This window comes from Zosterops lateralis, assembly GCF_965231275.1.
Source record: "Zosterops lateralis genome assembly, contig: SUPER_6_unloc_1, whole genome shotgun sequence".
Classification (NCBI taxonomy): Eukaryota; Metazoa; Chordata; class Aves; order Passeriformes; family Zosteropidae; genus Zosterops; species Zosterops lateralis.
Genome location: NW_028154616.1, coordinates 2,701,598 through 2,715,353, shown reverse-complemented (window position 1 = coordinate 2,715,353; position 13,756 = coordinate 2,701,598). Strand labels below are relative to the sequence as shown.

General features: G+C 38.2%; 1 protein-coding gene across 5 annotated transcripts in view; it reads right to left on the bottom strand.

Annotated features, from left to right (window-relative positions):
* Positions 1-13,756, bottom strand: part of QSER1 (glutamine and serine rich 1) — a 44,089-nt gene that overhangs the window by 23,718 nt on the left and 6,615 nt on the right. For 2 of the 5 annotated variants that reach the window (XM_083885342.1, XM_083885343.1), the window contains exons 2-3: positions 4,004-4,113; positions 2,593-2,757 (exon numbers count right to left, since the gene is read on the bottom strand). In XM_083885342.1, coding sequence (XP_083741468.1) covers positions 2,593-2,731 — 139 coding nt within the window. In that variant the 5' untranslated portion in view covers positions 2,732-2,757; positions 4,004-4,113. Of the gene's footprint in view, positions 1-1,358; positions 1,468-2,592; positions 2,758-4,003; positions 4,114-13,756 lie in introns of those variants that run through there. The other 3 variants (XM_083885344.1, XM_083885346.1, XM_083885345.1) reach the window with 3 other exon arrangements.

Genomic DNA, 13,756 nt, shown 5'->3' with positions numbered 1-13,756 from the left:
GTGCAATAGCAACTATACAACTGAAAAGCATATTTCTTATTTGCATCCAGTCATTGGTATGTACATCCTGGCTTAAACAAAATTTCTCAACAGAATACACTACTCCAGCTGAAATAGGAGTATGAAATTCCTTTTCAAGCTTTGAGGCTTAGAGCAGTGATCCATATCATTCAGTGCTTTTCATCCTGTAACTTGTGGACACTGGTGAAGTTTGTGTACCCAAAATCTACCAAAAGTGTAGAAGGTAAGTTTATTCCCAGAGAGGCTTAAAATTCTTGTAAAGGCGTCAGTTTCCACTGGGAAATTTACCAGGGTATGCAAATCAGAAAAAATTAAAATCAGCAGAATGATTTGACCTTTTTCAGTTCTTGCACTTAAAACAGTTTTTAGCTTAGCATCATTTAAAGATAAATAAAACTGACAGTAAACAAAGTTTGTTTTGAAACAAATACTTCAGTTAAAAAAATATTTCATTTCACAATCCAGTAAGTCTTCTTAAGCTGACTGCAACTTAATCATGCAATTGCTTTTGAAGTTTCAGGTGAAGCTGAGAAATAAATTCTTTGTTTCTCCCTTTCAGTGCAAGACAAACTGATATGAAGAGATGTGATAGTGAAGGAATGCCAAGGTATTTTTCCTTAGTCAACAATAAGGTCTTTCTGAGTGAGAAAACATAACCAGTGCTTTAATACATTTCCCCCCCCCCATTCTAAAAAACCGCAGCATCATGTACAACTGGGTTCTCTTTCATTCATCCCTACTGCTAACACAAAAGAAGGGTCATCCAGAAGCACCAAAGGAAGGGAAGAATTTAAATCTGTTAATATCTCATCTAACTTGCCTTTTACCTTTCTCTTCCATAAATCAAAACCCTTCCAAAATACATCTGTAACTTCTTAAGCTAGACAAGAGCCAATCAAAGGAGCACTACTATTGCAGAACTGCTGGGCTTTATATTCTAATATTTGTTCAGGAGCAGACAAAAGAAAGGCATGGAAAAGGTACTAAGTTGCATGCACAGACACACCCTCACTACCCTAAGAAATCAGAACACTGATAACACAACCTACAGATCAAAGGAACACTTGGAAGGACAAATATAACAAACACAATGTTCTTCTTTTTTTTCCCCGAAATCAGCAGTTGCAGGGTTTGGAGAAAACCCCAATGTAAGAAACCCTTCTAAAAAAAGGTCACCTTGCAGAGGGAAGAGCTTTTGCTTTCCCTGATCAAAAATATTTTAGAAGACAAAGCTCTCAAAAGATGCTTGGGAGGATCAGGGGTTACAGCAAAGCAGCAAAAGTATTAAAGGACAACAGAAAGCTCAGAGAACTGGTAATATTGAAAAATGGGCTTACTGATGAGTTCTTAGTAACGAGTACTGAGAAGTCTCTCAATCACTGGTACCAAGATCAAACCTGACCCACAGCATGTCTCCCCATTCTTCAGCATTCACTGTTGGGCAGGCTGCAATGGAGAAAATGCTAGGACGAAGAGAAAAAGAGATTTCTTCCCAGCTGACATTCACTTGTGAGGATAGGTCATCACAGCTCTAAATTCCTAACTGATTTATATTGTTTGTCAGATTACCAATGTGCATCTTCATCTGTGCTCCCACATATCTGCTTTTGCCAATGCTGAGTTAAAAGCCAGTCTCTACTCTCAACTTTTTGAGTAGCTCTTCACAGAATGCATCTGCACATTTCCCTTAACAAAACGAGTGCAAAGTGTCAACAAAAGGACTGTTCCACTCTTGCTACCTTCTGCCTCCTCCCCAAATCAGAACAGCAATCATACAGCTGCACTGAGACACAGATCAGCCTGCTGATACAGAGGGAAACCATCCCACCAAAGGAAAAAAGCCACTCAAATATTCTCTGGCAGATCAGTGAATAGATCCAATTCACTCCACAGCTGCACAATCACGCCATAAGATTACCCAGAACTTGAAGCTACCCACAGATGCAGTAGCAACACTTATCTTGGTGTGACTGTCTACAGTGAGCTCAAAATTTGCAGTTTCCTGCTCTGCACAGAAGGCTTGACAGATGGGGGAGGTTTGTGGAAGGCAGCTAGTCTGCCAAAAGAGATGGCACGTTTGTTTAGTTGTAAATTAGACCCCTTATTTCTATGTGACATGCATCTCAGACCTTCTTTTTGAGAACACCTTGCTCATTACTTCTGTGTACAAAGGGGCCAAAGCTACCCACAGACTTTTAGTACTAATATGACAGAAGAACTATCATAGGGAACAGAGTTTGAGAGTGAAAGATTTTCTAGGAGGTACAGGTAGCATGCTTGAAAATGCTAACAGTGATAATGAGACTAATTCCAAACAAAGCTGGGAAAATAAATTTGACTTGTCAGACAAAATAATACCCTGTGCACCTAAATGTCTTCTAAACAACCAGAACTTCTGCTCATCTAAATCTTATAACGTAATTTTATTGATTTTGATATTTTTAAATATTGAGATGTAAAAGATGTAGAAAACATGCAGCCTTCTCAATTAGTCAGAATATTTTTGTTTCAAATGCTCCCAAACATTCAATATAACAATAACAAAATTTTACTTCAAGAGAAAATTTTCACCTGTCTGCCAGGAAGGAGCCCTGAATTGTGGCAAAAGGGCAGATCCTGAAGAGACTGCCTGAGCAGTACGAGACTCAATAGCAGAGAGAAAATTCATAACTGAAGAAGTTTCCTTAGTGTTACCTCCAGCACTGTGCATACTGGTGTCAAATATTCCCGAAAGACCTAGATGATAGTGGAGGGAAATGAAAAAAATCCAGGTAATTCAGATGAACTTCAAAGAAGCAAAACCAAGTAGCAAAGATATATGTTCATAATTCACTAAAAACCCCAAACCCTATGAAACATTAGCAATGTAAAGCACACTTGATTTTTGTATGTTCAACTGTTATGCAGTGTTACAACTGTAAATTGGAACTTCAGTGTACATTTTAAAACCTATTACTAAATGTATGTCAAATATGAGGCTTATAACAGTATTTAGGAACACCACTAAAATGTTTCCCCTTATCTTTCCCTTAAGAGTCACTGTTCTATTTTCACCTGGTTAAACACTCAGAATTCCTCCCGAAACATGTTCAAATTTTCTATACTCGGTTTCTCCCCTTTGGGCAGCGTATGGAAGTTTGGACATATCTACAGGAATGGCACATGAAAAGGGGTTTTGGTTGCATTCCCTGTTTCAACAAACACCTGTACGTGTTTCCCATTGCCGAGACCTTTCAGTAGCAGGGGGTTCAATGGGAAGCGCTGGTGAGATCCAGAGTTGTAACTGGGATTATGTCAAGACTGCAATTCTGACCCTCCACCATCCTGATCAAGGACCTGGCCAGGAGACCACAGACTCCAGTCAGCACATGAGCTCACACACCTTTCTTGGCAAACTGGATCACAAAATTAGCATGAAGAGGTCAAGCCCCCTTTTCTGACACAGAGACAGGACACCAGGATCAAAGACAGACTCCAATGCAGATATAACATAGCCTAAGCCATTGCTACATTTTAAATTAATTTTAACTCTTGCCCAGCAAGATGTGCACATGAAGTACCAGCAGCAGCACATGAAGTACCAGCAGCAGCAGGTTCCCACTCTCCTCACTTCTGCTGCTTGCTTTAGTCTGGATGTGCTGGCAGCATTTCTGTCACTGGCTTGGAGGCACAAAATGTTTGGCCCTTATGCATTGGCCAAATCCTGAAAAGCTGTATTTTACAGAATAAGTGCAGCTTTTTAAAAAACAAGATACCAAGCATAACCTGCCTTTATATTTTCCTTTCTACTTAGGACATTTTGATAAAAGCTAACAACCATTAACTTTCTGCTACACACTCAGCTTTCCTAATACCAGTTGCCACCACTTACATGACAAACTCCCTTTGATTATAAAATTCATTAACTTTTATCTAAATTACATAATGTTTTGTTTCTCCTCTGTAGCTATTTAAGGAGTATTCCCATGATATGGACACTTACCAGCAGGATGTTGTGTAGTTGAGTATCCAGGAAGTTGATGAGAAGCTGTATATGTCTGTCTGTGAAGGTCTGTTTCTGAATGTGATGAATGTCCTCCTCCATAGCTTAAGCTAAGGAAGAAATTAAAAATTATTACCAAAATGTGCAGCTATAGAAACAAAAAACAATTATGAAATTTCAATCACAAGACACAAAGTTACAGAAATACAGGAAAACAAAAGCCCAAGATCAGACAGATCTAGTTCTGTTAGGCTATCACAAAAAATATTAAGCAGACTAAAAAAGTACTACTGAGACCTAAAAAGCCAAAGGGTGGGGGAAAACATCACAAAAATCAAAGCTGATCACAGAACAGTTTATAAAGGACTAGGTCAGAAAGACAGAGTTCAACTGCAAGAAACACTCACTGGACACTTTGTAATGATTTACTGATATAAAGTCTGCAAAGCAAGTAGCTATGGATACATGCCCACTTTAACATTTACATTTTCAATTCCATTAAAACTTACAGGACCTCATTTAATTCAAAGGCTGAAATGACTAGGAAGCTGTGGGAGCAATAGTTTTTAAAAGATTTTGGTACTTTCAGCACAATTTACTAAAATTGACAGTGAAAGCACTACCAAGTGACAAATCCATCTTCAGACCTCCTAGCATTAAATGCAAGTTAATGATTCACAGGTTTTATTTAACATTTTTAAGTGAGTCACCTAAATTAACATGATGTTGCAATCAGGCTTAATGGAAGCAAACTGAAAATATATATTGTCTGGGTCCAGACCCAAAACCAATAATGCAGAAAAGAAATAAACGCAATCTAAACATCAAGCAACCTCAGGAACTTGCCAAAAGCCCTAATGATTTCCAGTCTTAAAAGCAGAAAAGAGAGGGGGAAGCAAAACAAAATCCCCAAACTTTCAAGCTTCCCCAGATCTGGCTCTGCATAGCACCTGTCAAATGGGAAAAAAAATGAAGGCCAGCATGACTAAGTAACCACTTACCTTCTTCTTTTCTTGCCTTTTGGACACTAAGTTTAGAGGTAGCTGCTACTTACTCCAGTGCACATGTGAGATTGCTTTAATTTCAAATTTCAAGTGTAAACAAATGCCAAAACAACCCTCCCTGCTGCCCGCTGTAAGGGAGACTTCCCATATCTTTCATCCCCAGGGATGAGGGGCAGTCACTCTACATAAGGAAAAACTGAACTCTCGGTGCCAGGAATCCTGACATCATGGGAAACTTTTATAGAAGACACCAAATAATATAAAAACTGGCAACATCCCTGTGTTTGCTCCATTTTCATTAAGATGATGAGAGGAGCCAGATGAGCCTCTTAGAGTATTGTGACCTGCACACATCATGAACCAGCAAGAGCCTGTCTGTGCAGGACTTTCCTGCCTGAGATGCACCATCAAGGGATGTATTTTCCACTTCAGCAATGCTCTATAGTCAGCATGCCAGGCTACAGCATCAGCCTAAATCCTAAACCAGAACCAAAATCCTTTGAAAAAACAAAGAACCTCAGCTACTGCTTTTTTCAGTTGTGCTCATTGTCTAGCACTTTTAACACCTTTCACAGCAATAATTGCAATTTAGAGAATTGCCAAACCTAAATTCAGAGTCAGCAGATCCCTGTGCTTATGCTGTAGAAGACAGATCTTTGTGCAGTTCAACACTATTGCATCAGCAACTGATTTCTATTATATGCTGACTGAAATCTAACTATTTGTATCACTGCTACGGACAACTGGCAGACATGATTGCATGACACTGTAGGTTATTTTTTTTATTTACAGCAATAAACGTTTTCTATTATTTCCAGACCAAAAAAAAAAAAAAAAAATCAACAGTGTTCTGCACATAGAACATTTAGAACATTACACAAGTAAGAAATGCAAGTATTTTTACAAAAAAAATTCTGAAGTTGAGATAGTTTGGGGTTTTTGAACAAACTTGCATAGCTGAGGAAAAAAAGAAAACAAACCAAACATAAAACTTCAGAGACATGAAGCTTTCTTCAGTTCTTTTTAGTGAATAGAAAAGCACTACATGAGAAAATAAATTTCTAAACTGAAGCATGGCAGCACGTGCATTGTTGGCAAAAATTATCTTCACTCACAAAAATGCTGAGCTTGTGAAAACTTTCCTGCAACATCAACAGGCTGTATTTAGGTTTTCCTGCAAGTTTACTTAAAGCTTTAACCTATATAAAAGTCTGTGGTGCTGACTTCTCTTTCATACATGTATCAAAGGGAAACTCTGAAGTCCTACAGCAGCACAGCTTCCTTTTCCCATTTGGTATTTTCCGGCTCAGAGACACTCTAGTGGTGCTCCAGGCAAGTGGGGCTACACTACACTGGGCAGGAAAAACTCTTCCAGATGAGGCAAGACCCCAAACCTACTACAGCATATCAGGCACTATGACCTCATCCTCTCTCTTTAATTGTAAAACCAAAAGGTCACCAGTAAAAAGTGGATGAACTTTAATTAACCACCTGAAAATTTTGGAAATTAAAAATTTGCCGCGAGGGTTGTTTTTGTTTGTTTGGGGTTTTATTATTTGTTTGTTTTATTTAAAATTTCTATTTATTCTAGTTGTTCGGTGAAGATTGTGTTTAACTTCCCCCCTCTTCACTCCTCTACAATAAACACGTATTTTGTAAAGGACAGGTTTAATTCACACAATACCCCACACCACAGCCAAACACACAAGCCTGCAGACCAGAGGCAGAATGCTCTGGAAGATAAAAGTAACTTGTAAAACAAACTTGGACAAAGACTTTGCGACAAGGAAGCAGCTAGAATTAGCACTGAGATACAAAATAACCTCTAGAAACATTGTTAATTACTAGAACCTCAAAATTCTAGTAAGGATGGGCATCTTAGAACACAAAGTATATGATGGGACTTCTTTAAATATACAAACTGCCAGCTCATAGCTAATGCAACCGCAACCTCAAAAATGAATCTGTCTTTCAATAAAAAACATTGCATTTATTTTAACAGTTAATTGTTTATTGTATAATTACTGCTTGCTGGAATGTAGATTCTTATCTCAAAAAGCCTTGCATATATGCCTTCAGTTTACATAAGCTTATCCTAAACAAGCACTGCAATCTGAGAGATTACTGCCTTAGGGTTTCTTTTTATAAAATTTAACTTTGAAACAGATAAACTTACACAGCATGTAATTCACATATCAAAAATACACCCAGCATGGCAAATACCCTTATGGTTACCAAGCTCTTGTTTGGAAGTTTGTTACAATTGTGTGAGTTCTTATTTGTACTGAAATGTCAGATAAGTTACTGAAGAAACATTCACATTATTCAGTACTTTGTTATGCACTGTTCCAAAAGCACTCGGCCATTATCACTGATTATCACAGTGATTTCCCACTTCCACTGTCATAGAGAATTGCACAATGGAATGATTACTGCTAGGAAATAATGTTAATTTGGCACACAAATTTGGAAAATAGTTCCCCCTGAAGTTATTTTTCATTGAAAAGATACATTTAGTTTTAGAGTAATATCTGAGCATCATCCAGTAAAGAGTTATCACTGTCATTACTGTAATAATGCAATCAAAAAATGCATATGAGAATGGAAGTGAAATGACTCAAGTATTAATCTGATTTTTTTCAGCCATATCAGCTGGGCTAATAGAAGATTTTTACTTCCCCAGTAAAATATCTGGAAGAAAACTGTATAGTCATTGCACTTCATTGTTACTAAAATACCTCAACCTTGATTTACAACTCCTTTTTGTTTAAGTCTGTCAGGAATGGACCTTCACACATCTGTTTGCATTGCTATTCTCACCATCATTTATTTTCAAAGCATTCTTCAATCCAACAGTTTCATACAAACTCAGGTCTCCATCTGCAAAAGGTTATCAAGTCCCATTGCACTCACCACCCTCCTCATCTGCCAAGACAATTATCAGGTTTATCTTCACACAAGTGTGGGAAGCATTTCGCAACTTCAAACTCACATGGAAGTATCATTTTTACATGGAAACAAAATTTATCTGCAATAAACACTGGACATACAAGTAAGTACTTTTATTTCTTTTACTTTCTTCAAATAACCTTGTTCTCCAAGTCATCCACACAGAATAAAACACAGAAATGAAAAACAAGCACTTTACATAAGTATCTTTGTCCCCTTTCCATGTAATGATACTACTTTTACTAAGTATTAAGCAATTTTTTTCATCTTTCTACTTTATTTTCTAGGTAAATCTTCATTACAGCTTAGCAATTTTTAAGGTTTTTGACTGATTATTTTGCATTTGGTGTTTTCTGGGGGGGTTGTTTGGGTTATGCTTAGTTTAGTAACAGCAATCATTCAAATACTAGGGAAACTCACAATGCTTACATGGAAAGCAGACTAGAACTCTTGAGGAGCAAAGGAGACTTCTGTGTGCAATTTCTTGTTCTTAGGCACTTGTAACTCCTGCCTCTCATATAAAACAAAATTGCTAAAGAAACCTGCACGTTAAATCACAGAGCACTTCCAAAGCATTCAAATGGCGTGGGCTGAGTGAAACTGGACACCTAAAAGACAAGTGGGTGCACAGGAAACTCCCGGCTTCAGGAGATCCCAGAGGTGCTCCCACCACTTTGAGAAGGGAACTCAGTGCCCCAGCACTGGGGTCCTGCACAGGCTGACAAGCCTGAGACCAAAACAACCAAGCCCAGACAACAAAAGCCAACAACCCGGCGTGCACACAAGGCACCAGATTTGAGGCAGACCAGGAAATCTGATCTCATTTTTGTCTGCCCGTTCTGGCTTACTGAAAACAAGAGCTCCTGTGAGAAGATGACTGGGCACAGCCCCCTTCTAATTAAATCACCACAAAGGAGATTAAAAAGAACAGTGATAGGCCCCTACTGGCAAGAAAATACCTTTAAACTTAAACCTTGCATTTTATCTTGCTTGAGATATATGTGAAATAGGGGAAATATCACTCAAGTTTCCCTTTCTATCCCAGAGCCTAGACACTTGGCAAAGGAGTCTCTCTCTCCAACCAGCTACTCAGCTGTGCTATAGCAAATTCCACTCAGAGACAGAAATCCTAAATATAAGATATAGAAACTGACACGCAGTTTACATCTCTTTTTGCCCACCCTATTTGAATTTAGATGTGCAAAATGCAGTTCCAGGTTGTATTAGCTGATGGCAAACACATAGTTAGGATTGCCTTAATATTAGATACAACACTTATTACTTTCCTTAAATACTTATCTTTGTTATTTTGCCTCTACTCAACCATCTTGTGGAGAAAGAATGGAAGAGTATTACTCAAAAACATTACTTGAATTTAATACAGATGAAATAGAGGGTAAATGTCCCTTCAGCTGCCCACTGTAACAGCAAGAGTGCTCTGTTTGCTACAGTCAAACAAGAATGTAATTCAACATTGAGGGGTTATCTGCAGCTCAGAATAAAATTAAAATTTAATAGCAATGTTACAGGTAGATGACTTCATACCAGAAATGGGTTTAATCTTGTATTTTAAAAAAGCCATGACCCTAAGAAGCAGAGGAGGGAGTCACCCAGGAAGAAAGTTGCCACTTAAATGAGCTCAATACCATTAGTAACACCAAGTCACTCCCATCCAACACACTTCTGCAAGTTTAAAAGCACAGAAAGCCCTTAAAGACAACAGAAAACAAAAACAAATAACATTTCAGAAATTAAATCCAATGGAAAACAAATGCCTTCTCAGCCCAGAAACTCATTTCAGTGCAAAATATTTTAAAAATGTATACAATATGTGATTTTTCACTTCTTTTTCCCAGCCACAGACATACTGGGGGAGGGGGAAGACAGTGCAAGCACAAATTTGGGTGGTAGCCTGAAAATGTTGGCAGGTTCAAGAAAAATAGGAAACCAGCCTACTCCCTGCATCTAATTCCCTTGATCCTCTCATTAGATTATACAAGACAAGACAAACCTTAACATTGTATTTGCACAAAGAGAAAGAATATTTAACAATCCAGAACAGTTGCAGTGTCCATGTGTCCTGGGGTGACTTTATGATGCTGAATTGTATCCCCACTCGTCTGTTAAGCCCAGAAATAAGTTTTGTGCCTTTAAACCTAAGGAGGGGAGAAGGAAAAGGGGTGGAATTTTTTCATGGCTCTATTTAAAAACATAAGAAATTGTCTCCACAGAGATATGTTTGCCCCACAGTGCAAGAAACAAAAGAAAAAAAAATTGCTACTTGAAAAATAAAGTTCACTGCTGAAAAATCAAAAGAAAATCATCTCTAAAATTAATACCTCAAGGTACATAATACATCAAGAACAGCATACACCTTTTACATTTGCCTAGCCTGTTCTTTTATTAGATGTCAATATTTTTAAGTATTATTAGCACTACCCTTCAAGATAGATGATTTTTGGAAAGACGGAAAATACAAAATCAGCCTCCAGTACTGAGGTAAGTCAGTAAACCACAGAGGAGCAGCATTTTACTGACAAGCCCCACTGTTGTTGGCTATGGCACATTCTCAGTTACACACTACACACATCCAGTGTAGAACAAATCCCATCCTAATGCACCAAAGGCAATCACCCTCCACTCTTTCATTAAAAATGAAGCTGTAATGTTAATTTCCCCTTCAATTCAAAGGCAGAGGCACCAGGAACAGGGCTGAGGCTGCCACAATGTGGGCCAAGGACTGCCTGGAGGTACCTGCAAGAGGAAACACTCGTTACTTCCTCGCTTTCTAGGAGCAGAGATAAGGAGCTTCTAAGAAAGAGATTTTGAGGTAGAAAATTACATGCAGGGAGCTGCCTCAATAAGCAAAAGTTCACACTGTTCCTGTGATTCTTCACCTGAATATATATCATATCTTAAGGGAATAAAGAGATTTTAGGACACAAAAGATCCATCTTCCTTTTATTCCTGTGTTAATGTGTCTGAACTCCTTATGCTTGATCCTTTCAAAAATGAAAAACAGGAAAGTCAAAATAGTCTTACTGGGACTTCAATACCTCAGTGCAAGTGCTGGCTTGTCTGATTAAGTAACCTGTGGAGCTTTTAACAACAAAGACAATATAAATCTGTTTTCAAAAATCAGTTAAATTCTTTCTTGAAAATATGTATGTGAAAACTAATAACCAGATAAAAATGAGCCATTTATAAACTTCAACTTCAGTCACTACCAAGGGACTGGACAAACTGCTTCATGTCATGTTTTAATGCATGCAACCTAAATTAGCTTTCTTTGTGAGCTTATTTATGGCTGAAATGCAGGACATTTTAACAAAATAATTTTATTTTTAAATCAAAACTGGTAAAATTGGAACCGCTTCTCTCGGCTTTGACAAAAAAAACTTTGTAACTTAACCAAAACAACTTTCTAACAGAAATTTTGCAGCTCACAAAAAAGAAACTAAAGTTAAACTACTTTGTCAGTCTAGAGCTCCTGATGCATGTTTTAAGATTTCGAGGTCTAGAAAGGAGATTTCAGTGCTTTCCAGCTCTGAATATTTAAGATTAACTTTGATGTCCTTATTAACACAGTATCATTTAAACAGATAGTGTAACACATTCCTCCCAATTTATATTATAATGCAGTGTCAGAAATAATTTTAAGACTTTTTTTTTGCCAGGCAGTGTTTTGGGGATTCAGACATCCTTTCTGATGTCTGTAGGAAATTGATGTATTCTATTCTATCAGTGCCTGCAGAAACAGGAGTACCATTATGGTCTGTGGAGCTTTCCACCATCATAAGATCGGCAATCTTATTTTCTTGCCTTTTGAGACACTGGATTATTTTGTCACTACGTTTATTTATCCTCTTCCCTCATCTTCCCTCTATGAAAGAACTTCTGCTTTACCCAGCACAAAGAGAATAGCTGTGATTTTTTAAATTACGAATACTCCTCTCCTAGGGTTTTACTTACAATTTCAAAGGATTCTTGTAACAAACAGTAATGGCAATCTAACACTTTTTCTCTGATATGTGATGCTATTCTGTTGTCAAAAGTGTACTTCGGGCATATTCAAAACTCTTCTCAAGATCATTCCAGCATTAATGGTTGAACACACAGCATAATCCCCTATTACAGCTGAGATACACACAAAAAGATCCCATTGCTTTTAATAACAAAATTTTATTTCAAAATATAAAACTCAGCAGAGCGTTATCTCAAGATGTGGGTTAGCCACATCAGAGCCTTAATAAAATTACAATTCATTTCACCTATTGAAATGATTTTCAACCCTCATCCTCCCACAGTTATTACAGCATTGTGTTTCGTGGCAAGCTCGAGTCTTACCTTTAGGGTACTACAGGAACACTTGATATCCCATTTCTTAATAAGCCCTTTATTTTCCATTTATGTGGAAAGGATGATGCTGAAGTTGAGATTTTCATCACAGAAAGAGGTAAGAAGTGCAAACACAGGTGTGCTGAGCACTGACAGAGCCATCTTACACTGTCAATGGGCTGCTCCCATCACCAAACCTGGAAGCACCTCCCAGTTCCATAACCCAGGAGATTCCTTGTGCTTCAGTCCAGGGAAATGCAGGCACAAATAACAACCCACTCTGACTTACAGCCCTCACCATTGAGTCTCCAACGCTCAGGACTGAAATGAGGCAGTTCCTCAAGGTTTTGTGAAGTTAAAATGCACCCCCTGTGAAGAGCAGTGGCCTCATGGCCCACAGCCACTGGCATAAAACAGGGCATCTCCTCAGTGACCAAATCTGAGATGGCACATCCTGCCACCCTACAGCCAAACATTTAGGGTTATTAAATGGGCTCTAAGCCTCCCAGCACATCCTCACATCCAGCACAGTGTTTTCCACATCCCACAACACACTACAAAGGCTAAGCAGCTCATGTGAGCTCCTTTAGATTCAGAACAAGAGGTGTCCCTATGACTAACACCACTTCCATCCCAATTTAGGAGGTGTGCCCAGGAAAGATCTAACATATTAACAACACAGTTCAGCATAAAACACAGCAGCCAAGAGTCCTTTACATTAAAGGAAGCATCACAGGGTATTATTAACCAAGTTTATAATGGAAATTAGCACAGCTCTTGAATTTAGCTCTTATACTTCTTCACAAGTGCTCTCCTCATCCTAAAACAGGTTTAAATTTGCATTTCTAACTTTACAAAGGTGACCCTGGCTATCATTTCACTTGTCATAAGTCACTAAGGAGCTGAAAATACCAGATGAACCCAGTTGCTTGTGAATGCTTCAACCAGAAAATGTGCATTGTTCAAAGCTGTAGAAATACAGTTACTGCCACATGGCATTTACTTTGATAGGAAAAACTACACTATATTAAACAAATTCCTTGAATATGCCCCAGATATTGATCTGAGCTTTCATGATGATCATGGCAAATGCCTGAACAAAACCTAGTATCAAAACAGCATACACACATGAACTAAAAAAAAATCCTTTAATTGGTAAAAACCCCTGTATTCTCTTAAAAACAACAACAAAAGGGAGTCTTCTGAAGGGGAAAAGATGAAAATCCCATCTCTCTCCAGTGGTGCTGACTATCAGCAAACTCCAGCTCACCAGTGCCAGCAGCTGAAGGTGATTAACACATGGTTGTGTTCAGAGTAAGGAGGAGCTGGCTTTCTACAACCACTCTTTGCACAGCAAGTGAACAAATGTTCAGATTCAAGAAAAACTTATTAGAAATCCTGTTCTTGGCAGAGGCGGCAGAACACAATGAAATGGGACGAACACGGGGATGGAAGGATTATT